The sequence below is a fragment of the Anabrus simplex genome, chromosome 3, assembly GCF_040414725.1.
Source record: "Anabrus simplex isolate iqAnaSimp1 chromosome 3, ASM4041472v1, whole genome shotgun sequence".
NCBI classification, from domain to species: domain Eukaryota; kingdom Metazoa; phylum Arthropoda; class Insecta; order Orthoptera; family Tettigoniidae; genus Anabrus; species Anabrus simplex.
In genome coordinates, this window is record NC_090267.1 from 236,245,987 (window position 1) to 236,272,728 (window position 26,742).

The 26,742-nt window shown below is 39.3% G+C and overlaps 2 protein-coding genes across 2 annotated transcripts in view; one reads left to right on the plus strand and one right to left on the minus strand.

The window, feature by feature from the left end:
* Graf (GTPase regulator associated with FAK) overlaps positions 1–11,775 on the minus strand; it is a 711,082-nt gene extending 699,307 nt beyond the window's left edge. Inside the window, exon 1 of the mRNA XM_067142923.2 lies at positions 11,536–11,775. Coding sequence (XP_066999024.2) covers positions 11,536–11,695 — 160 coding nt within the window. The 5' untranslated portion in view covers positions 11,696–11,775. The remainder of the gene's footprint in view (positions 1–11,535) is intronic.
* Positions 11,776–12,209: 434 nt separating this feature from the next.
* The window catches only part of LOC136866185 (mediator of RNA polymerase II transcription subunit 25), a 370,114-nt gene continuing 355,581 nt past the window's right edge, over positions 12,210–26,742 (plus strand). Inside the window, exons 1-2 of the mRNA XM_067142927.2 lie at positions 12,210–12,311; positions 12,812–12,958. Of these exons, the coding sequence (XP_066999028.2) occupies positions 12,837–12,958 (122 nt within the window). The 5' untranslated portion in view covers positions 12,210–12,311; positions 12,812–12,836. The remainder of the gene's footprint in view (positions 12,312–12,811; positions 12,959–26,742) is intronic.

Here is a 26,742-nt window from a genome sequence, read left to right on the forward strand (position 1 = left end):
GTCCTGCCGATATAATTATTTTCCAACTGAAGACTCTCACGGATATCTCCCCATGGTGCTTCTCCTGTATAGGCTCTATATAACCCTATAAGTCTAGTTTTCTCCCTTCTCTTACTTAAAGTTTCCCACCCTAGTTCCTTTAACATTTCTGATACACTACTCTTTCTCCTGAAATCCCCTGTTACAAACCTTGCTGCTTTCCTCTGCACACTGTCTATTTCTTTTATTAGGTATTCTTGGTGAGGATCCCAAACACTGTTTGCATATTCCAATAATGGACGAACCATCCTTAGGTAACTTTTCTCTTTTAATTCTTTGTTGCATCCTTGAAGTAGCCTCATTATGACATGTAATGATCTGTATGCTTTCCCAACAATGTCATCCACATGACCCTTCCAGTGCAAATTACTTTAAAATTTTACACCTAAGTATTTGCACTTGCCATCTTTTGGGATAACTACCCCATCCAAAGTATATTCAAATTCAGTTTTATAACTCCTGTTTGTAAATGTTGTAACAGTTGATTTGCCTCCATTAACCTTCATATTATTCTCTTCAACCCATTGTTGGATACTCTCAAGGTCCCTTTGTAATTCTGAACAATCCTCAATGGTATTTATTTCCCTATAAACAATTACGTCATCTGCATACAACCTTATTTTTGATGTCATATTATTCCCCTAAATCATTTACGTATATTAAGAAAAGTAACGGACCGATTATACTACCCTGTGCAATTCCCTTCCAAACTTTCTCTTCCTGCGATACGTTATTTCCTACTTTGACTTTCTGAACCCTTGAATTTAGAAATGTTTTCACCCAACGTGTAACCCTTACGTCCAGTCCTATTCCCTCTAATTTCTTTAATAATATTCCATGTTCCACTCTATCAAAGGCTTTGGAAAGATCTATGGCTATGCAATCTAACTGGCCTCCTGAATCCAATTGATCTGATATGTCCTGCTGAAATCCCACCAGTTGTGCCTCACAAGAAAATTTCTTTCTAAATCCATACTGGCTCCTCATGAACCAATTTTTATCATCACATATCCCTCTGATGTACTTTGATATTAAACTCTCCAGTATTTTACAAACTATACTGGTCAGGCTGATTGGTCTGTAGTTTTCTGGTTTCCTCTTATCACCCTTTCCTTTATAAATTGGTATTATTATAGATTCCTTCCATTTCTTTGGTATTACACTATTATTTATGACATAGTCAAAGAGAAATTTTAAATAAGGCACTATGTACCACCCCATTGTCTTTAACACCTCCCCAGTAATTTGATCACTTCCTGCTGCTTTTCCTTGCTGAAGCAGTTGGATTTCTCTGAAAATATCTTCATTTGTGAATGAGAAGCTTCTAGTTTCCCTCTGTGTCTCTCCTTCTGTATCTTCTGTTTCGGTTTCCAACTCCTGACAATCATCTACTGAATATCTGAATTCCTTACTAAAGAGGTTTGCTTTCTCAGTATCTGTTAAATAGTGTTCACCCCCTTCTCCCACCATTGTAGGAATTTGGATTCCTTTTCCTTTTTGATTCCTGATATATGAATACAGTCTTTTCCATTTCCCTTTGTGGTCATTACGCTCTTGAAGAATGCCATTCATATAATTCTCTTTTGCTTCCTTTTTCACTCTATTCAGTTCCCTCATTAGCTGTTTTCTAGTATTTCTACTCTCCCTACCTTCTTTGATTTTCCTGTTTACTATTCTACATTTTCTTTTTAATTTTCTTATTTCCCTTGTATAATAAACAGGGTCCGAGGTCATTTTACCCTTCTTAACAGGTACAAATCTCTTCTCTCCTTCCCAAATGATTCCTTTGAATTTAGCCCAAAGTGTATCCACATTACTCCCTTCACTTATCCAACAACTGAACTGTGATTTAAGGTAAGTCCCAAATTCATCAACTTTAGTTTTTCTGTACAATTTCTTGTCTTGTGTGACCCTCTTATTAAGCCTTTTTGGTACCAGTCCTACATCCATTATTACAGCCTTATGGTCACCTATTCCTTCAATTACCTCAGTTTTATCAACAATTTCCCATGGTTTAATCAAGAACACATCTAGTAAGTTATTGAGACGAGTTGGTTCTTGAACTACTTGTGTAAATCCTCCCTCCCAGATTAAATTATTTGCCAGTTTCTGTTCATGGGCTTCACTTGTAGCTCCATTCCATTCAACTTCAGGCAAGTTTAGATCTCCCCCAATTATTACCACATCATTATTATTGTTTTTATGAGTATAATCTATTATTTTCTCAAATATTTCCACGTCCCTTTCCTCTCTTCCTGGCCTGTATGTTCCTATAATTCCCACCTCCATCATATTATCACAAATTAATTTTATCCCTAATATTTCATCCCTTTCATCAGTAAACCATTCATGTGAACAATAAGTTTCCTTCACCAGAATAAACACCCCCCCCTCCCTTTTTATCTCCTCGGTCTCTACGATAGACTGTGTACCCTTCTGGAAATACTTCTCTGTTACCCACCCCTTCTCTCAACCACGATTCCACTCCTATCACCACATCAGTCTCATAAGATTCCATCAATGTACCGAATTTTAATTGTTTATTTACTACACTCTGACAGTTTACCAAGAGCAATCTCAGACCCCCTTCCTCCCTAAAACTTGACTGTTGCAATTGGTTAACTTGAAATTCCCTGCCTTCCTGAGTTACATTTTCTAGTTGGCTAAGCCAGCTTGAAGTACGGCTGGCTCTTTCTACTAGTTTTCCTGGTCAGTATTATAACTCAAGGGAGTTGCCTTTTTTACAGTACTTATCTTAAGATTAATAAAATCTAGAACAATATTTGCTATCTTTCATTTACCTGAATTGTTTAGATGAAGGCCATGCTTTGTGTAACAGTGTCTCTCGAAACTGCTGCTATCAATTACCTGTGTATTACGAAAATGTTTACAAATTTTAACCATATCTGTATTAACTTTGTCCACTTCAATGTTCACACACGAGTCTCTAATCAAATCATGCCTGTGGGGCACGTTCACTACAAAGATGTTAGTGTGAGTCAGCTTACCTAGTGTACATTTAAGTTCAGAAATGACATTCTTAGCGTCGTTGTGAGCTACGTCGTTCGTCCCGCCGATGATCACTACTGCATCACGACTTCCGAGATTTCTTGCCGCTGCTCCGTGTTTTCCAATACCTTCGTCATTGGGGCCCCTGGATAGATGACAGCCGATGCTGCAATATCTTTATTGTTCATTTTCTCCGCAATTCCCCTCGCCTGGCTATCACCAAATATGAGAATGTTCGACACTTTCGCCGGTGCACTTTGTGGGATTTTAGGCCTAACTTCGCCGCTTCTCTTAACGGGTCTTGCGCTATACGTCTGACTGCTTCCCGTGCGGGTACCTTGCGTATCGCTTCAGTTTCACCACAGTTCGGTCCAATCACCACTTTTGTTGTCCGGCTCCATAGCTAAATGGTTAGCGTGCTGGCCTTTGGTCACAGGGGTCCCAGGTTCGATTCCCGGCAGGGTCTGGAATTTTAACCATCACTTGTTAATTTCTCGGGCACGGGGGCTGGATGTATGTGTTGTCTTCATCATCATTTCATCCTCATCACGACGCGCAGGTCGCCTACGGGAGTCAAATCAAAAGACCTGCACCTGGCGAGCCGAACCCATCCTGGGATCTCCCGGCACTAAAAGCCATACGCCATTTCATTTTTATCACTTCTGTTCATCATTGTACATTGACCAACTGAATTAGACACCCTGATGACAATGAGGTTACAAGGACTCCATAAGATACCGGAAGAGTGGTAAGTCAAACAGTTCCATGACCGCTGCACAGACAACGTTCGGAGCAGGGCCATCGGCTTGCACACCTCTCTCGATAGTATCCTAGATGCAATGCTCAATACGGTACGTCGGGTGACCTCGGAGACCAGGCAAGCATCCACATGTCTATCGAAAGTTCATCGAGCAAATCATCTACAATTCGGGAACGACTGGACGGTGCATTATTTTACTGTACGTACAGGTCCAGTACAGTACTGTAGGTGAAAAAAATGAGTGGATATTATCTGACAGCAGGTTCCTGTATCGTTCATCGGTGAGTGACGTTGTCAGATGTACCAGGGATACCATTCCAACCTATCTGAACAGTCCCAATACGATCATACAACCACCTCAAGCCCAAACTGTACCCTGCTGATAAGATAACCCACTGATGTATATTTTAGATTCCATTCTTTACAGTAATTTATTATCCCATTAATACAATTTTGCATTTTGACAGGTGTTAATGTGAGAAGCAGAATATAGTCTGCGAAGATCAGACCTGGAATATCTTGGTTCGCGAGACATGGAGATGCTTCTTTGTCAAAGCCTTCTGAATGGAAAATGTCATTAATAAATAATAAAAACAATATTGGTGATAATTTGCAACCTTGTTTGAGACACAGTTTTGAAAATATCTCATCCACTACTACCCCATCTTTCAGTCTAATAGAACATTTAAATTCCTAATACGTAGTTTCAATATTGCTCTTATCTTTGATATTCCGATCTGACTCAATTTATAGATGACAGCCCATCTACTCACCGAGTCAAAAGCTTTCTCTAAATCGATTGCCGTAATGTACAATTTGCCTCTCTTCTTGGTCATGTATTTATCCATTACTGTTTTAACAACCATTATGTTATCACTTGTCCTCATTCCCTTCCTAAATCCTGATAGGAGTCTCTACAGGACTAAGCACCCCTCTGCCCAATCCATTAGTCGTTTTGCCAATAGCCCTCTACATATCTTACTTAGAGAATCTAGTAACGTTATCCCTCTATAGATACTTGGATTTGATCTCCCACCCCGTTTCTTATACACTATATAGGGCAAATGACTTCCTCCAGCCAATATTTTGGTACTATCACTCCTTCAAGTATCTTATTTGAAGATATTCGAGGATAAATGTATTGTTTTTACTTCTTTCCTAAATTCAACATTAATGCCTGAAAGTGCTCCTATTACCTTTTCGCCCTTTCTCTATTCTTTTACTGCACTAATTGAAATTTCCTGGTCTAAGGTAGACAGGGTGCACTCCAATCCTCTCGAAATCCCAGTATTTTCTATGTTGGATTGTAAATTATTTTCCCCATCTAATAGCCGTCTGAAATGCATTCTCCAAAATATTCGCATGAGTTGTGCTTTTTCTATACCTACAGACTTGGTTTATTCTATTCCACACTTCTTACTGTCCTTTCTTTTAGAATTTCAGCTTGTTTCTTCTGCTCGTGTTTACTAATAGTTCTCTATACTCTTTTCGTTTGCTAAAGTATGCAATTCTTGTTTCAAGATCCCCTGCCTACCTGTATGATCTTAAAAGCTTTCGTTACTTCCGTCCTTTTCTTTCTGCATTCTTCGTTTGTACCACCCAGTATTTCTTGGCAGTCCTGTTCCCTTCACTCGCATCTTCTGTCCTACTATCACTACTGTATTTTCTATAAGCTGTATTGCCGCATCTAATTTGGTTATTTTCAATCGTAAGTCCTATCCCTATCTTCATAATTTCGAAATGTTTCCCTTTAAAATAATCCTCAACATCTTCCCTGAGGTCTTCCCTCCATCAGCACTTTGGCAATAAAAGAGAATAAATTGCCTGGAATGCTTGGTGACGCACTCGTGCCCTGCCACCAGCGTGTACAAACTGGTACCACGGTAGTTGTTTCTCAGTGCCAATGTCGTTCTTTGTGCCCTGCGACGTGCGGTACCCAAGAGGGACGGTATATACCTCATTGCGAGGAGGTGGTCCTGGATAGTATGGTTGTTCACACTTCGTTTTTTATCCAGCACTGAATTCGCGAAAAGTCTGTTGTATTGTAACCCGTACATGCACTCTTACCAACCAAATCCGTCGACAGTGACCACTGTCATGCAACACGTTGTACTCCACGGCAATTGACCCTGGCGTTGGTGGTTTTGCCCGTATATATGTACTCATGATACACTCCGGACACGGTGGCCCGCCTGTACGACTTCAGAGATAGAACAGCCGATACCTATGGTACAGCCAAACTGACCGCGATAAAAAGCGCCAAACCCTCGTCTTAAATCTTGCGTTCACCTGTTACTCAGACGGCCAGTACGAGGTCTGACGACATCATAGTCATGTACCATGCCAAACAGTACAGTACATTCGGTGAGCCGACCACAACGCCATGAGTCAAAACGGCAGCTAAACTCAATACTATCTGGAGCATATATTACCTGCTTTTACATCCATATACGTACGTACACTCCAGACAAAGCTCTTCACATATACCTTCCTTGTTTCTAGATTTGCCGGTCCCGCGGTCTAGGGGGTACCGTGCTTGCCTTTGACCCTAAGGGCCCGGGCTCGATTCCCAGCCAGGACAGGGATTTTTACTTGGATCTGAGGGCTGATCCTAAGTCCACTCAGCCTACGCGAGAACAAGTCAGGAGTTATTTGATGGTGATAGTCTAGAGAACCAAGAATAACAGCTTGAAGGATTCTTCCCGTTGACCACGCGTCACCTAGTAATCTGCAGGCTTTCGGGCTGAACAGTGGTCGCTTCGTAGGCCAAGGGCGGCAGATGCTTTTTGCTGTGGCATGTTTTTTAGCCAAATATATATTTACAAGTTGTTTTACGTCGCTCCGACACACACAGGTCTTATGGAGACAATGGGACAAGAAAGGGCTAGGAGTGGCAAGGAAGCGGCCGTGGACTTCATTAAGGTACAGCCCCAGAATTTGCCTGGTGTGAAAACGGCAAACCACGGAAATCCATCTTCAGGGGTGCCGACAATGGGGTTCGAACCCACTATCTCCCGAATACGGGAAACTGGCCGCACTTAAGCGATTACAGCTATCGAGCTCGGTAATATATTCTTTTCTTCTACTCACGGATACTTCTGTCGTCCTAGTGACAATGCTTCCGTGATAGTGAACCTGGCTTACCTGCTTAATTTTTGAATTTCTGATCATTTTCTATTCAATTTGCTTTAGGCTATGTCGCACCGACACTTATGTCTTATGCCAACGATGGGTTAGGAAAGGACTAGGAATGTGAAGGAAGCGACCGTGGCCTTAGTTAAGGTACAGCCACTGGTATGAAAATGGGAAACCACGGAAAACCACATTCAGGGCTACCGACAATGGGGTTCCAACCCACGATCTCCCGAATGCAAACTCACAGCTGCACGACCCTAACCGCACGGCCAATTCGTTCGGTTTTCTGATCTTTATTTCAGCCTGTCTTTTTTTTTTTTTGTAACTAGGGCTGAAATTTCAATGACCTTAAATTCGGAAACATGCATGCACTCATGCCCTTAAAATTACAAAAAAAAAAAAAAAAAAAAAAACATGACATTAAAAAACCTCGGAAATAAGACGCAAAATAAATTGCTCAAACATTTCTTAGAAGAGAAATTTCGGTGGATATTAATTTCTTGTCATCGGCCACAGCAAACTGTTCGCGCTTTTAAGTAATACTGCACATAAACTAAATTTTTATATATCCGACAAAAAACAAGAAAATGCATTTAACTGATTTGACACTTTACCGTAGAGAAGATTCCGAGAAAAAAATTCAAGTTCCTCTGCTACACGGAGAACCATGGATATGTTTAATGACGTACCATGGTTGCCGCGATGTCGGAAAATTGTCCATGCTAATTCTAGATAGACCCCCAGCACAAAAATATATCCATGTACAACTAACATCACTAACTGCTAAGAATTACTAAATATACCTGGCAACAACGGGGTTGGAAGCACTTAACAGAGAATGTTTGAGTGGAGTGAAGGGGGCGTGGGTGAGGCCGACCAGCAGCAAACTGACTATATTACTACCATTCTTTTGTACTTTCTGCAGCATTCTGACAGCTTACTGCTCGCGAAACCTATTATATCTTCAAACTTAATATAACCACAAAATATGTCTACGGGAAGGAAATACAAAATAAACACAAACAAAATAATATGGCATTATCTGTATATAACATGTGATTAATTCTTGGAGAATGGCTAAAACAATTATATGTCCAAAAACAAGCTTCCATAAAATAGGGCACATCACATACATACGAATCCTAATTTTAAAATGTTAATTCTGAGGTGCCACTCTGAGAGAACTTGAGCCAGAATTGGGTCATAATAGCAAAGCAAAGTAGAGGCCATGAAGGCCCTTGGAGGGGTGGAAGGTAAGGGCTTCCATTATCCATAACCTCGGCACTTGATGGGGTAGACTGGTTAGCTTTACGGAACTGGGTCATAATACGGCGCCAAAATGAACACACTGTAAGCAGCCACTTGTTATGAGGAAGTCTGTACAATAATGTTAATTCGTAAGCTTTGTGCATAGAACATAAACATCCTCCAGAGGAAACGAACGCTTCAGGTGAGGAAGCATTTACTGCCACACGACCTCGTACAATACCACGAATAAATACTACACGTTACATAGACCACAATATCTGCGCGTGGGTATTTGTGCAAGTAGGCCTATATACTTTGTATAAAAGCTTTCATCGTAGCTATGCTACTCAATCTTATCTAGCCCACGAACTCTTCCTTTCTTGACCATAGGGAAATAATAATAATAATAATAATAAAACAATAACAAACAACCGAGACTCTGTGATAAGGAGTAAGACAAAATAAGTAGCTCTTCCCTACAGAACATTTATTACAATATTCTTCAGAAACAGGTGCACGTCAAGTCGGACTAGAAAGAGCTCAAGCCCTATGATTCACTCATAAAATGATTCACGCTCATTTTATCCTAAGCAAAAAAAGCGGTCAATGTAAATTCCACTTTATTTCAAGTCCACCTCCGGTTAAACGGTTAGCGCCCTATTAGCTGCCGTCCTCGGACACTCGGGTACGATCCCTGATCATACCTGAAATCTAAGATTCGCAGGGTGGTGGGGCGGGAGGGGGAGCGGATATGTGGTTAAAACGTTAAAACAAGCATCGCACCTCCATTATAATTGTTATACACTCTTGTTGTCGATATGTAAAAGCCATGAAATTAATTTAAGTACGTAGAACAATTTCCCATACCGGTACAATGGTAACAAAGCATCTATCGATAAACACTCGACATTTCCTTGAAGTCCAATGCCTTTTTCGCTACTTGCTATACTACTGGATTTACGTCGCACGACTGAGGCACGTCTTGGCGACGACAGGACAGGACATGGCTCGGAAGGAAGCAACCGTGGTTATTCGTTGGCGTTCAGCCAGCATTTGCCCGGTTTTAAACGTAGTAAACTCGTGTCCTCATATCGAGGTGGTGCAGCCTCTTTTCAGCACACCTTCAATGGAGGTGAGCTGCATGTACCATATCAACCACATACCGGCCCTCCTGCTATTTTTAAATTTCTGGCAGTACCGAGAATCGAAACCGGGCCCACGAGGACAGCAGCTAACACCACTAACCGTTACGCTACGGAGGCGTAAAAAGCTAAAAGTGAAACCAAGGAAATCTTATCTTCGCGACTTCCGACAGTAGGTTTGAATCTCAGCCAATGCACGAGAAGTTTTTGAAATTAGAAGTCACATCTCTGTAGTTCGGATTCTGAGTAAACCTGGAGGTCTTCAGGCTATGATCACAATATCAATGCACGTAAAACTACAAGCTTGTTTGCCTTCTTCCGATCTCAGGTTAGAAACATTGTTTCTTTTTTGAGCGTTGGTTATTTTAATAAATATTCCACGAAACACACACACAAGTCACCCACATAACATTAATTTGCATTGATTCATACAGAAGTTGCTACATCGTCCCTAAACCGTACAAAAATAATATTCCAACTACTAGGAAGGAGTCGACATAACTGTTTAGGCTGTACCTATGAAATTCTCCCACTGAATAAGGCACGCCAATGATCGAGTAACAGAGAATACAGAGCCTTCCAGTCTAGCGAAAAACACTACGGTACCTCCCGTAGCTATGGTTAATAGTTAATTATCTTCACATATGGGGCATTTAGACAACATTATAATAACGCTCTAGGATAGGCAACACGTAGTTCGCTGTAGGTACTATAGAACTAACTAAAGTAGTGGTGCTAATTCCAAAAGAGATGGATTCGTAATGAGGCTTTGAGAAAACTTCCAACTATCTTCGGAAGGATCAACTGGCTACTCCAGTCCTCTCGCACCTTTTACAGACTGTCAGACTGTATCCGTAATTGGACGGTTAAAAAAAAACACTTACGACGTTACGATTGCGGAATTACGTGGAATTCGAAACACAGGGATGTGACCGTTTCACCAAAAAGATAAACCACATGGACTAGCCAGGATTCGAACTGCGGCCCTCTTAGTGAGAAGCCAGTGACAACACCACTTGACTAACACCCCCTCCCTCACACACTTTTCAGCATTTAAAACCGAGAGCAGTCGAAAGGACATAACTATAGTTCTTCCTCTTTCTCCCGTTACAAACTTTCGTAATAGTTTTCCGGGATATGAAGATTGGGAAGGCGCCGAACTCAAAAGGCATGACCGCCCCTTCTCCGTTGCAATGCACTCAACTGAAGAAGTACACTGGACTGATGGCCAAAATGTTCTAAGCACCTACATAAAATGACGACGACGTTCATGTTACTATCCATAAATCACAGATACAATCCAACAATGTTTGACGCCTTACGCTGCAGTTAAATGCGACACTTGTGGATTAAGAGTGACGTCTTCAAAGCCCACGTGATGCAGGCTACTATTGAATCTTTAGAGTTAACAAGTCACCTTTCATCAGATTCAACGGAACAGTGGTAAACAGATGTAAATAGTTTTAAATAAAACCTTCAGCACGTGTTTCCCGAATCCAAACGTATTCCCAACACTGCTAAACCTTATCAGAGATCTTTAAAATGATTTGTGTGTACGAATAGTTTATGTAATATATGAAAATAAACTGAGATACTGACAATTGCTAGATATCACTTATGAGTTCGGACGCTATTTGTTCACTCGATTTGAGGTATAATTGCCATTCTCACTGTCAGACAAGTAACCTATCCATTACCTAAATAAATCTCCCAGCAAGAAGTAGAAAATCATAGCAAAAGTTCCGTCCTATTTTCGGAACATAAATTGATCCTAATCAGAGAACTAGAATATATGAACATAACTTCCTTTCATTCAATCAATTATCATTCTAATCATCACAAATGGCTCTAAATACGACAGATTACCGAAATCTGATCAGATACCTCCATAGCAAATAAACTGCTATAATAAAGATTCCAAAATTCCCAGGAGTGTATATTGTGCCAGAGTATACAACAGATTTTTATTAAAACGTAGGCTTAGAATAAATATTACTCTTTCTGTTTATATACGACATATAAGGCTGTAAAAGCAAAAGTCCACTGAGGGTACGCCCCTAAAATTAATGTAAACACACGTATCTTTCAAAAGACTGCGTACAAATCATCAAATAACGCAATCCATAAATAACTTTACACGTTAAACAATTAAAACATTTACAAGATTTCCATACAAAATTTTTGAAAACTCATAAAACTTACTTTTCGCAGCAGTTAACAAATCCTTAACTTCTTTCACTAGTCCTTTAATTTGTTGACTGGTTCTCGTAAGTTCCTGTTCATGAGCGTGTAATTTTTCCCTAAAATATGGACTGTCACCCAGACAATCCGAAAATTCAAGGGGTTGCAATCCTACTCCCATCGTAAATCAATTAAGGAACACACCAGTCGAACAAAAACACACCAACTTAAACGCACTTGTTATGCCAACGAATACATCCTTCTGCCACTAATGACATTCAGTTACTAAATCGCGTAGAAGATCCTCCGAGCGCAACTACTATGGAAGTCAAATACATATTTAGTTGGAATGATTGTCACTTAAATACTCAAGAAAATGCAACAAATGCAGATTTAGAAATCAATAAAGATTTAGTTTTAGTCGAGAAATGATAGATTTTAGTTCATTAAATATCTATCAGTATGCAAAATCATTCAGAAAGAAAAACAAATGAAAACAGGGATCTGCACAGAGATGTACCAACAACGACAACTAAATATTTTTCATTTACAGTGGTCGAACGCTCAAGTAAATATAATATTTCTATAGCGACACATATACAGAATATATCGCTGAATATGAAAGTAATTTTTACAAAGAAAGTTGAGAATGAGTGTGTATATTATGTTTCGAATGAAAGAAATATTGCGTGACCTGCTGTACAAGCAGTGGTACCAGCTTGATACATTTACTGTTGTCTTGAAAAATAGTGGTTAGGGATGTAGCTCTGTTTTGAGGAAATTGTTAATTTTGCTTCGTAAGTATTAAATATTAATCGTTTGCTTGTAAGAGATTAAAGGAAGATATTATTATTTCGTAAATAATACGTAATTAGCATGGATTTGTAATCATCTGACGGTTGCCTCTCGTCTCGTTTGACAGTAACAAGTGTTTCCTTTAAATGCATGTTCCAAATTACCCGTACGAAATTGTAAAATCTGAATACATCTTACATTATGATTAAAGGATAAATAATTGATATTATTTGGGTAAATGTATTGAAATTAAATTTTCCTTGTTTGATTGAAACTATTGTTACTTGTATTGCTGTGAGAATCCTCCTTAAACAAATCATGTTTAAATCCAGTAATATTTAAGAAGTTTTCATTCACTATTCTTGAACAGATCAGTGAACTCAATTTTCACATCTTCCTTGAGTACCAGATACTCCTTTACTGCACGTTTCCTCTACTCGTGAATAAGTTACATTTTTATATAATTTTTTTTAACTTTTCTTAATTTTTTCTCTCATTGCAGTTTCTTCCTATTTACCACCCCAAGAATGGTTGTGGGTCCAGCAGATCATGGTCTTCAGGCAGACATCATCTTTGTTGTTGAAGGAACAGCAATCAGTGGTGCATACTTAAATGATATGAAGACTTACTATGTAATTCCTACATTAGAGTAAGTTTCTGATTACTTTACATTTTTCTTATTTTGTTTAGTTTGCCTATTTACACATTTTAAAGAATGTTGTTCATTCACATGTATTTTTGTTAAAACCCAGTGTCTTCTGGCCCACATGCAATGATGATTCATAGAGTAGGCCTACAAACTCAGAAGTTTTGAACTGTAAATGACTGTTGGTGGATGCATTTAATGTTCAGTTTATTTGCTGCATATTTCTCAAGATGTAAGAGCATAATGCAACGATAGAAAAGAGAGTGGAAATGGTTGTGCATTTACATCTTAGGTTTTCTGTGATAAATAGGCACATTCAAATAATTAACATTTCTCCTTAAAATGAAGTTAAGTTTAGTTTTAAGGTACAGAAAGAAAAACTTTAATGTCTAAGAAGAACAGTCTAGAATAATTATAGTCATAACAATACCAAAGGATAGTTTACCTAGGAGAATAATTGACTCAGCTGTGGAGGGTAAGAGGAGTAGAGGGAGAGCAAGATGATGATGGTTAAATTCAGATTTTAATGATTTGTTGATAAGAGGTGTGAAACCAAATGAGACCACAGAGCAAGTTGCAAATAGAGAATTGTGGAGGCATTTTTTTTCACTGAGGCTTGCAGATTAATCGCTCTAAAGTATAACAGTCTGTAATTAAGATATTTCTATAATATATATCTATAAGAAAGCACATGACAAGGTTTTTGAACAGAATAATGTTAAATTCAAAATGACTGTGTAGCAAATTGATAGAATTGGTTCCGGTAATACTTCCAACTGAATGGAAATGAAATCTGAATTGAATCGATAGTATGATCGATCGATAGGAATTTTCTAAACCTTTATTATCTTAAGCCAACAACTGTGTCACACACATATAGCATTATATAAACATTTCTCGATGCAAATCTTGTCCCTAGCATGAATTTTATGTTTTGGCTTTGCTGTGTAAATGACAGTACTAGTATGCAAAGTGCACGCTAGATGTCTCATGGTGATTCATAGTTTGTTTTCAAAGGTTGCCAATACAGATCTCGAAGATTGCCGAGGTCTACCGATTCAGCACCAGGGAGTTCAGGTACAGTAGAGTCTCGCTTAACCGACCTTCGTTTATCCAACATTCCATGTTATCTGACACTGGTAGGCTTAATTTGAACTTAAGATGGAGGCAGTTCTGAGACACCCGGTGTGGAGGGTGCGACCGTGGGACATGTATTGGCAGTCATGCGGTAGGACCGGGTTTTTCTCAAGGACAGGTGCAGCGAGTTTTCAGTCATTGTTCAGTGTAGTATTGGTTGGGTGCGGATGTTATAGTTTTCATATCCTCTGCGAGTATGGCGAGTAAATGGAAGAAAGTAATTGTTTCTGTGGAAGACAAGTTGAGTGGGTTAAAGAGACTAGACAAAGGGGAAATTCTTCAAAAAGTGGCTTCAGTTTATGGTGTTGGACGTGTTACAGTGGGTGACTGGAAACATAAGAGGGAAGAAATTGAAAAGTGGTGCTCTACCAGAGCAAGTGATGCACTGAAAATTAGAAAAACAATGAAAAATAGGAGTAGGAAAAAGTGAGTGAAGCACTATTTCTTTGGTTCACTCAAAACCGGGAAAAGGGCCTGTCAATATCTGGCCTCATTCTGCAAGAAATGGTGGTGCATTTCCAGAAGGACTTTCATGAAGGGGACCATAATTTTACTGCCAGTGCTGGGTGGCTTGATTGGTTGAAAAAATGATACGGCATTGGGCAGCTTAATATCTGTAGATAAAAACTGTCAGCTAAATCTGATGTGGTTGTGAAATTTAAAAGGGAATTTCAAGAAATAATTCTTGCTGAAGGATTAACTGGTGATCAGATTTTAAATTTTGATGAGACTGGGCTGAATTTTAAGATGCTGCCATCAGAGCTCTCGCAACCCAAAACCAAGATGTCTGCACATGGCTACAAGCGTAGTAAGGAAAGAGTTACTGTTCTTGCCTGTAGTAATATTACTGGGAACTTGAAAGCAAAATTGCTTATGATTGGTAAAGCAAAGAAGCGTAGGACATTTAAAAACTTTTCTGTTAATGCTCTTCCAGTCCATTACACGAATCAGAAGGCTGCCTGGATGTCTGCTGACTTCTTAAGAGACTGTTCTTTTCACAGTTTGTTCCAGATGTGGAAAAATTTCTAGCTTCAAACAATCTCCCTAGAAAAGCTCTTTTTTTACTAGACAACGCTCCATCACACCCAAATGAAGAGCAACTTAGAAATGGTGACATCAAAGTCATGTTCCTCCTAATGTGACGTCATTATGCCGTCAATGGACCAAGGTGTGCTGGAAAAACTGAAGAGGAAATATCTGCGGAAACTCTTTTCATCCTGACAGAGAAAATGGACGATGGCAACGACATGATAGAAAAGTTAAAACGAAACAACATGAAAGACGTGGCATACTGGATAGCGCAGCCTTGGGAAGAAGTTGAAACAACGACATTAGAAAGTCTTGGAACATATTGTTGAGTGAGGTTGAGCATCGAGACATGGAAAACATTGTTCCCTTGCTGAATTGCATTCCTGAGTATGAGGATGCTACGACTCAAGATGTAAGTAGTGTGCACAAGGTCAACTGTTTTAACTAACTGACCCTGATATTATTGGTTTTGTGAATGCTAACTAAAATAAGGGTGATGAACAAGAAGAACGAGGCATTGCAGAACAAAAGGAGAAAACAATGACCCACAGTGAAGGATTATTGTCGATGGCGGGATCTCGTAGCAAGAAAACGTGAATCAGCAGGCAAGCAGGCATTGTTGGCAAGTTTCTTTTCGTGAACTATTTTCGTTCAATACTGCATGTATTGTACAATTGAATTGATAATTCAATAAATAGAATACCGTAAAACATAGTAATACAGTATAGCCTTCCTGTTTGTTTTAGTTCATTTTCAAAGTTATTCTGTATTATCCAACATTTTCGGTGATCCGACGTACCCTAGGTCCCGTTTGGGTCGGATAATCGAGGCTCTGATGTATCACTAAAAGTTTTGCGAATAATATTAAAAGTAAGGAGCTGTGGTAGATGTAGGTCATCTTTTCTCTATAGAAACAGTAATTTAGGCCTATAAAAACTGATGTTAAACAAGATGTTTGTTAGTGAGTAGCATTGAATATTTGGCCCTACGATTCATCTAGGTTCCTGAAACTAGCAGTAAGAGCGGAAAGCAACCGGGGGAAGATGCACTAAGAATGGCTTTTGTTACTGCCTGGTTCGAACATCAAATAATGCAGATTTGCAATGCTGTCACAGAGTGAGAGTTTACTTAAATACAGTGAAGTACCGGTACTGTACTAGAACAAGTGTCTTTGTCATTGGGTCAGATCCATATATTCACATTTAGACCCTTCCAGTTTTGCCGTGGCTGTTTCCAGGTTTAACAGCATGTTTGGTTTTTTAAATTAATTTCTAGCACAATTTTAATTTCATTAATTTCTTGTTACATGTGTTACTTGCAAGTTCTTCAAACATTAAACATCAGTCATTTTTCAAAATGTTCACATTTGACCTCCATACTGTCCTTAGACCTCTGTGGGCACTCATTGATTGCACTTCTTATGGTCTTCTGGAAAATCCACTACTGCCTTCACCAGGGAGCATTTCAGGCTGTTGATATTGGGGTGCGACTTTTCCTTCAGACCATACTCTCAGGCACAGTCTTAACTTGTAGTTCAGTGAGTTGTGGTCAGGGCTCCTGGATGGCCAATCAGGTGCAAAAATATAGTCTGGCATATTCCTCTAAAGCAGGGGTTCTCAAACGTGTTTTTTGTTCACAGCACACTGTTTCACTATGCTGAGTATAGCGGCACTCCCCAACATACAAATAACTATGCCTGCTTTAGAGGAATTTCGAACGCTACTTTGTTGCTATTTTGCTTTACGTCGCACCGACACAGATATGTCTTATGGCGACGATGGGATAGGAAAGGAAAGGTCTAGGAAGTGGAAGGAAGCGGCCATGGCCTTAATTAAGGTACAGCCCCGGCATTTGCCTGGTGTGAAAATGGGAAACCACAGAAAACCATCTTCAGGGCTGTCGACAGTGGGGCTCGAACCCACTATCTCCCGATTACTGGATACTGGACGCACTTAAACGACTGCAGCTATCGAGCTTGGTCGAACACTACAGAGCAGTCCCGAGCACGCCTCTGTGGCTCAGGCGGCAGCATGTCGGCCCGGTCACTCCATGTGAGATTTGTGCTGGACAAAGCAGAGGTGGGACACGTTTTTCTTCGGGTACTCCAGTTTTCTCTGTCCATTCCAGCAACACACTCCACTATAATTTCATTTAATCCGTCAGTCATTAATCATTGCCCCAGAGGATTGCGACAGGCTTCGGCAGCCGGCACAGTTCCTATCCTCGCCGCAAGATGGGGGCTTCGTACATTTCATCCCTGACCCGGTCACTGACTGGAAAACAGGTTATAGGTTTTCATTTTCATAGAGCAGTCCCGAAAGATTTATAACCCCAGCGGAGGGTACACGAACTACTGGAACGTTAGTAGAGAAACATGTAATAGACAAGAAAAATGTTCCACCGATCAATACATTTATTGTGAATGAATTATTGCACTAGTACCGGTTTCGGCCTATCTTGGCCATCGTCAGCTAGCACACAAATTTACAGTCATTAGACAAAATTACAAAGATGTTACGTTAGAGCATCCGGATGTCTAATGAAAATGGAAGTAAAATATATTGCAGTATGTTGCGTTAAAATATCTCTGATTAAAAGTAGTGATGGTGTTAAACTAAAACCTATTGATTGAGCATGGACATGAGTACATAAGCACATTAAAATATATATGCCACATCATAAGACACTAAAAAATATAATACATTAAACACATTAAAACATAGTATATTTTAAAAAGTCTATTAAAATTTGAGTTCATGTTGCGTTGCATTCATTCTTCAATCCTCTTGTAGTTCTTGTGTTGATAGTTGTATTATGTGAATATCGAGAATGTTCTATGGCTGATATACTTTGTATTGGTATGTTATAAGAACTCTTGTCATTAAAATTTGAAAATTGAGTACTGTGCAATTCAACTGTTGATGTAGTCAGGTAAGATTTATATATACAGCAAGATAGGGTTTAATTTTAGAGCAGTTTTTTAACACAACAAATCTCCAAACATATCGGTACACAACCTCCACAGCAACAACAATAACAACCATATAACGTGCATAGATGAGAGAGGTGTCACCACCAACTGCTCTAGAATTAAACCCTATCTTGCTGTATATATAAATCTTACCTGACTACATCAGCAGTTGAATTGCACAGTACTCAATTTTCAAATTTTAATGATAAGAGTTCTTATAACATAGCAATACAAAGTATATCAGCCATAGAACATTCTCGATATTCTCCTAATACAACTATCAACACAAGAACTACAAGAGGATTGAAGAATGAATGCAACGCAACATGAACTCAAATTTTAATAGACGTTTTAAAAATATACCATGTTTTAATGTGTTTAATGTACTATATTTTTTAGTGTCTTATGATGTGGCATATATATTTTAATGTGTTTATGTACTCATGTCCATGCTCAATCAATAGGTTTTAGTTTAACACCATCACTACTTTTAATCAGAAATATTTTAACGCAACATACTGCAATATATTTTACTTCCATTTTCATTAGACATCCGGATGCTCTAACGTAACATCTTTGTAATTTTGTCTAATGACTGTAAATTTGTGTGCTAGCTGATGATGGCCAAGATAGGCCGAAACCGGTACTAGTGCAATAATTCATTCACAATAAATGTATTGATCGGTGGAACATTTTTCTTGTCTATTACATTGAATCCAATCAATACGGAATATGAAACTTATAAATAATAATAGTAGAGAAACATGTCGATCACTCCCAAACCTTAGTGGAGCATATATATATATACCAATCAGTGGTCACCTGCAGTCAGTTCAGTACTTCAGTTGGATTCAGAGAGATGTTTGAATGTAGTCAGTTGATTGTTGAATAAGTTACAATATTTGGTGTTATTATAAAACTGAAGTAAATATACAGATGTTGTGTTGTAATACGTCCCCCATAAGTCCAACCCCTCGTCCACGTCGTGGAGGACGGGCAACAGTACGAAGTAAGGGATAGCCTGTAAGGGTGAAGTACAGCCGGGACCTTGTGTGCCCCAGGACCGCTACGGTAGCTGTGAAGGCCTTACAGGAATCCTGAAAACTAATGGCTAATGGGGCTCTGAGGCGGAGAAGGAGACCTTTGGTACGGCAAAGTTGGCTGAGGAGACAATCCTTTTTCTTGGGGTAAAATAAAGAGGAAAACCACTGCCTTGTGGTGAAGAGGGATCTTCAAATGCTAAGGGAGACTACCCCAACAGAAAACAGCAGGCTTGGAGGCGTAGGTGGCAGCCCCACCACCAAGTTCGGGTGCTGTGGGCCAGTAATGCGCACAACCTTAAATTACCTTATTAAAGAAAAATCAACAATGAGAAAACGGATTGATCCAAAGATGACGATCTTTGGCTTGAAAAGGCTAACGAAAATTGGGCTATGGAATGTGAGGACTCCGCGGGAAAGTGGAAGGCTACGACAGGCAGTGGCATGTATGAAGAGTTATGGCCTGAACATTCTAGGTTTGAGTGAGGTGAGGCAACCCATGATGGAGCTACATTTGTATACTCTGGAAGACCCGAGGTGACGGAGCAAGTTATAGAGGTGTGGGTATATTAATGGAAAAGGAGGCCAAGAGGAGCCTTATGGAGTGGTATCCAGTGACGGAAAGGATAATAGTGGCACGTTTTAAGACCAATATTAGAAATGTTTGATAGTATGCTGTGCACCTCCGGAGTCGGCGGAGGAGGAAGACAAACAGGCGTATATGGACATCTTAATAGAACGGTTAAGAAACAGAAAACAAAGGATATCATCCTAGTTGGAGATTTGAATGCAAAAGTGGGACAGGACAATGAAGGACTTGAACATGTTATGGGAAGGCATGGTTTAGGAGAACAAAATGAGAATGGACAGCTGTTTGTGGACTTCTGTGCATGCCACGATTTGGTTATTGGTGGTACTATTTCCACAGATAAAAACATCGATGAACTCCGGCATTATTATGGAATGGCAATAAGAAACAACACGTTTGAAAAGAGGAGTGTGTTATTAAACTAATGATTCTGCTGATAAACATTTTACTACAAAACGCCGTGTTACAGCTGTTTTCGCTGTACGCCTTAACCTGTATTGTAGTAAGAGGTACCGCGCGATAGTCTGGCATTTTCGGTAATCCGGCACCGGGCCGATCCCGAACGTGCCGGACTATCGGACTTCTACTGTAACACTACTCCTTTGTTGGAAATCACCCAGAACAATTGGTGATTGCTGGACAACTAACATATTTCCTGTAATTCCTAGCTGAAACATAGGGCCTCAAGGAAATTTCTCCAGTGTGTTCAATCCACTTCCAATGCTTTCACTTCTCTCATTGTCTTGTTGATTCTAGTTATCTCTGTGCATATGGTCTGCCTTGTCTGCCTTGCCTATGGCTACCTTGCGGATTCCAGTTCAGTACCTGCCTTGCAATATTTTCTTGTGGTCTTCTCAGGGTGTGGCCAGTCTACCTCCATTTCCTTCTCATCTGTTGCTGTAAGGAAGTTTGACTTTTGGTGTCCCAAGGGTCTTTGTTTGAGGTGTTCTTTGGACATCATATTCTTATAATGTAACTTATCTCAAGCAACGATTTATGAAAATATGCAGCCTTTAGACACTTTCCAGGCTGGTTTAATGTTTGAGATGAATATTTTTAGTGTAGTTTTTATGCAAATGTGGAGGGATTTCTATATTCGTTGTAACTGTAAAAGAGCTCCTCTGGCTTTATTTATATGATTTGCCACATCTCTAAAAGCACCTGCATCTTGGTTGACCATGCTTCCTGAGTAACAAAATTCCTCTACCCTTTCTATATCCATTCCATCTAGATTCAGGTTAGAATTGTTGTGTGACCGGGCGAGTTGGCCGTGTGGTTAGAGGCGCGCGGCTGTGAGCTTGCATCTGGGTGATAGGGGGTTCGAATCCCTCTGTCGGCAGCCCTGGAGATGGTTTTCCGTTTTGTAGCTTCTATTTTTAAGTATATGTCCTGAAAACATTCTGCAAGAAGACAGAGATCATCTGCAAATTCCAGTTCTTCCTACCATTTGGTTATTTAAGTCCCAGTGAATGCCTCACTTTCTGTTCGTTGCCTCTCTCAACACACAATCCATTTTCTTGCTAAACAAGATTGGCAACAGCAGACATCCTTGTCTTATTCCAGATTTCACAACAAAAGGTTGAGACAGCTTCCCTTTATGTTCTACGTGACAAATACAGTAGGCCCTATATCCATGTATGTCGCCTGTGTAAGGCAGATATCTTTGTGGGATTCCAAAATTTTCCATATTCCTCCTCATTTTTCTCCAGTTAACAGAAACCAAGGCCTTTTTAAAATCAATGAAATTATTTTACAAAGATCTCTGAAACAGCCAGTTGTTCAATAATTATCCTTAGTGTGTTAATCTGAAATACAGTAGACTGACCTCTGAAATCTGCTAGTCTTGGCAGTCTCCCATCAGCGGCATTACTTATTCTGTGTGTATGACTTTTGACATCACTTTTCCCCATATGAGAGCAATGATTCCCCTCCAGTTATTACAGTCCGGGAGGTGGTTCTTTGGTATCTTTATAAAGACTCCCTTCTTCCATTCCTCAAGAAGTGTTCTTCAATCCATATTAGTGTTAGAAGTGGCTCCATGGTTTCTGCTGTTAGATCAGGATCTGCCTTTAGGACATCTAGGATAATGTTATTTACTCTGGGTGCTTTGCCACTCTACATTTGTCTCACTGCTTGTACAATCTCTTGTCTTTTTTTGTTGGTCTATCGATATATCCAGGTCCTCAGAAATGGCTTCATCTTCTTCAGTTTTTATATTATTGAGTAAGCCTATGAAGTGATGTCTCCATCTTTCCAATTGCTGTGTCTCAGATGTCAAAGCTGTTCCATTAGCATATTTGACTGGTTTCTGCTCCAAAAATTTCCTCTTAGAGAGCTGTTATATAATGGCACATACTTCTCTGCTGTTATCTACTCTTGCTGCTACTTCTGCGTGGTCGCTAGTTGATCTGTAAACACTTGTTTATCTCCACATACTTTCTAATTAACTTCCTTATTTTGCCATCGCTGCTGCTTTCTAGTATATTATTTGACTAGAGTCGACTAGGACCTTGCGCTCTCTTCGCTTTTGGATTGATTCCCAAGTGTCATCTGACATCCATTCTTTCCTGTAGTCTACTATCTCTTCACATGTTTCAAGAAAGAATTCTTTACCAAGTGAGTTGGCCATGCGTTTAGGGTCACGCGGCTGTGAGCTTGCATTTGGGAGATAGTGGGTTCGAATCCCACCGTCGGCGGCCCTGAAGATGTTTCCCATGGTTTCTCATTTTCGGTCGACATATTGATATTGAAAGCCCACTTAAACCAAGTGTCTAATTCAGCACGAAGAATTGTATAAAAATACGCATAAACCGACTGTGAATATGTTACAGTAGGCGAAAGTAATACTATATAATAAATTTTAAACAAGCCGTAAGTAAAACCAATTAAGGAGTGCAGTGAATTTTGATAATATTGTATGTTTGAATACTAATTTGGCGAGTGAGCAGAGATAATATAGTCATAGACTATACATACCAGTATTACAAGGAACAGTCACGGAATAAATAGCATTCTGGAATAGTGAAAACGCAACAACAGAAATTAGATCAAAGAAGAAGTCACGGAGTACAAAAATGCCGATTACCAAAGACCATAGTGACCAAGGATCTGACAAATGTGACATATGTAAGAAAATAGTAGGTAATGACGAGCTGGCTATTGAATTCCCAATAAATAAATACAATGATCATTGTATTGACTAGGTGGAAAATAAATAAATACTTAATTGTGAATCTATTGAAGTGCGATACGGACCATGAAGCTGATTTTATGTAATCTGGCTATTGAATGCGATGGATGTAATAGATGGCAGCACTTCAATTGCAGTGGTCTAATGAAAGGAGAATTGGAATGTATAAAGAGAAAAAATTGCAGACTTTTATGGCTCTGCAACGAATGCAAACCGCATTTATTAACAAAATTAAGAGGGCAAGAGAATCCAATGGAAGGAATGTTAGATAAAATTAAAGAAATGCTTGCAGATATGGAAATTAAACTACAAGAGAGAATTAGAGAGGAAATTGCAACATCTCTACAAAAGGAAATGGAAAAACATCTACAATGACCAACAGTCTTAAAACAGGGTAAGAACAAAGCACCAAAACCACAAACAGAGCGAAACAAACACATCCCAAGATACCGAACTGCAAATACATCACCATTCGTTAGTCTCAGACCCAGATAGATCACAAAAAAGAGGAAATGGCATAAAGGACACAACGATTGACTGTCAACCCAGCTTACCGGAGGGAGATACAAAGGAATTGGAGGAAGGAGACCAACCCTTGCGGACGGAAATAGTGAGGCAACGTCATAATTCAGAAATAAGAGTGTCTCGGAAAGACCAAAAAAATAAACTGAAGGCTGCAGAGAGGATGGAATGGCTGTATGTAGGTAAGGTTTACCCATCAATGAAAAATGAAGATCTAATTGAATATCTGAAGGACAGTGGTGTGCAAGGGAAAATAGAGTTTGAACAACTCGAAACAAAAGGGTACAACAAATCCTATAAAATTGGCATACCAATCGACAACCTCCAGTTAGTAAATAAACCAGAATTTTGGCCAATGGGGATAACAATAACACAATTTATTTTTCAAAGTCAAAGGAAAACTGGATTCAAGTTTCATCGCAGACAGGAAGACCAAAACAATGAAGAAACAGGAAACTACTAACAGGAAGATTATAATGCTGCTTCTATGGAACATCGAAGGATTGAAGAGTGCTATAAACTTAATGACAGAAAATATACTGAAAGAGGATATTATGATATTAGCAGAGACTTTTCTCACAGAACATATTCATACAAATGAATATTACAGTACGCACAACTTGGCACAACAGGGTCAACGAGGCAGACCCAGTGGGGGTATCACATGTATGTCCAAACCACAACTGGCACCAATAGAAGTTTTATTCAGAGGGGAAAATACATTGATCACCAAGACTAAATACTTAACTATCATTGGAATATACATGCAGCCAGAATTCACACCGGAAGGAGTAATAGAGGTACTAAGTGAAGCCATAAGTAAGACAAATGAAAACGATCCAGTTATAATAGCGGGAGACCTTAACTGTAGACTTGATGTTCAAAACAGGAAAAGTGATATGGTGTTTTCGTTCCTCAAAGAAGAAGGCTTCCACTTGGTGAATACAAAAACACAACCAACTTGTATCTGCTACAATGGCACCAGTACGATTGATTTAATATTCATAATCAAGAACATACACGTATACTTATGCAAGATTGAGAACTATCCATTGAGGAAACACCTTCCGGTATTCATAACCTTTACACTGTCAAAAGTCGGACTCCCCATCTTGCACGAAAGACAAAACAAAATTTTCAAGGAAATTGAAAGAACTGAGGAAACACTAGAACTAGTACAAAAAGTAGAACAGAATACGATTGAGGAAGCAGCAAGAGACATCACAGACAGACAAAGGCAGGCTTTCATTCCGGTCAAGCAAAACACAAGGAAAGCACAAGAATGGTTTGATGCTGAATGTTATGCACACAGGAGATTAGTATTACAAGCATTACACAAAGTTAAAGCTGAAAATACAACCACCAACCTGGCAGAATACACCATTGAATGCAAAGCATTTAAGATGATGATAAAAGAAAAGAAACAATCATACCTTGAGAATAAGGCAAAAAAATTGGCAGAAATAGCAAAAGAAAGACTGCGATTCCCCATGACATAACGATGGGTTCATGGAAGACCCATTTCTCTTGTGTTTTAAGTAGAAAAGGTAGTGTGCATGCAACAGAGAAGAAGATAGTCACTGAACAAGATCAGGCATTCCAGAATTTCAATAAAGAGGAAGTGGAAACAACAATAAAACACCTAGCATCTAATAAAGCAGCGGGCCCCGATGGAATATACAATGAACATATAAAGACCCCAATGGGATCCTTTATTGGAGTATGGACCTCACTATTCTATAAATGCATTGAGAAAGGGGATATACCTCAAAATGTGGAGAGAATCTACAGTAAAAATCCTATACAAAGGCAAAGGTAATACAAGCGCACCAGACTCGTATAGAAGCATAGCTTACTCCTTACACAACGATTGACAAAAGAAGTAGATGAAATGATTCCGGACAACCAGTTCGGCTTTCGTCGAGGAAGATCGACTCTGCATGCAGTACAAAATCTACTAGATAGTATCGACGACACGTTAAGACACTCAAAACAAAAATTCTTCACAATCTTCATTGATTACAACAAGGCATTTGATTTTCTAAATGGGCAGAAATTAATCAAGAAACTAGAAACGATCTTAGGAGAAAGTAACAGATTAGTCACCATAATAAACAACATCCTCACAGTAAACACAATAACTATAGATGATGGAACCAGTGTTTCAGATAGTATTATACAAACAAATGGAGTCCTACAAGGAGATCCAATAAGCCCAATACTATTCAACGTGGCAACAGCAGATATTGTGGAGATGGTCATAGCTGACAATGTACCAGTAGTAATATACATGTATGCACATGACATGGTCATCGGCTCCAATAACAAAGAAGAACTACAAAAATCTTATAAGAGACTGGGCTAAGCAGAATGACTTCACTATAAACAGAAGCAAAACCGTGCAAATGATTTTCAGAAAGGGAGGCAAAATAGCCAAAAAGGATATCATACAATATGGAAAACAAGAACTCACGGTAGTCAGTCAGTATAACTACCTAGGAATACGATTACAATCAACAAGAACATCGTTCAGAATACATGTAAAACAGAAAGCGATAGCAGCAATCAGAGCCTTTCAGGACATCTCACACCCAGAACTATTAGACCTCAAGACGGCATTATTTCTTTTCAATACTAAGATAACACCCATAATTACATACGGGATTCAATTAATATGGAATAATCTAACAACTGCAGACCTAGCAGTCATAGAAAGAGTGAAAGCATGCTTTCTCAAACGCACTCTGTGTATGTCAAAATTCACACAAACAAGGCTGTATATGAACTGGCAAAGGAGTTTTTCTATATAGAGGATATCAAAATCAAACTAGGAATCCCATACACGATTGCATGAGAGAAACATATAAAAGAGCGGTATGAAAAGAGATCAAGTATTTGGGAAGATTTTTACAGCACCGAAGCCATGATGAACAGAGCTTGGACGATGGCAAACTATGAGCTCAGGCATATGGTGACTCGTTATGCGGTCAATGATCTCCATCATAAAATATGCGTGATTAAGTCATTCCATACGCCAGGTGATAAGTGTAAATGTGAACTTTGCAACAAAACATGTACAAGATACCATCTACTCGGTTGTGCAATAAGAGTGAAATCTCTCATAGAGTAGAGCAAGGAGAATTAACTATTTAAATATGCACAAATGTGTGCATTCCATTTCATTCATTCATTCATTCATTCATTTTCATACCAGGCAAATGCTGGGTCTGTACCTTAATTAAGACCATGGCTGGTACCTTCCCAATCCTAACCCTTTCCCATCGTTCGTCGCCAAAAGCCTTCATTGTG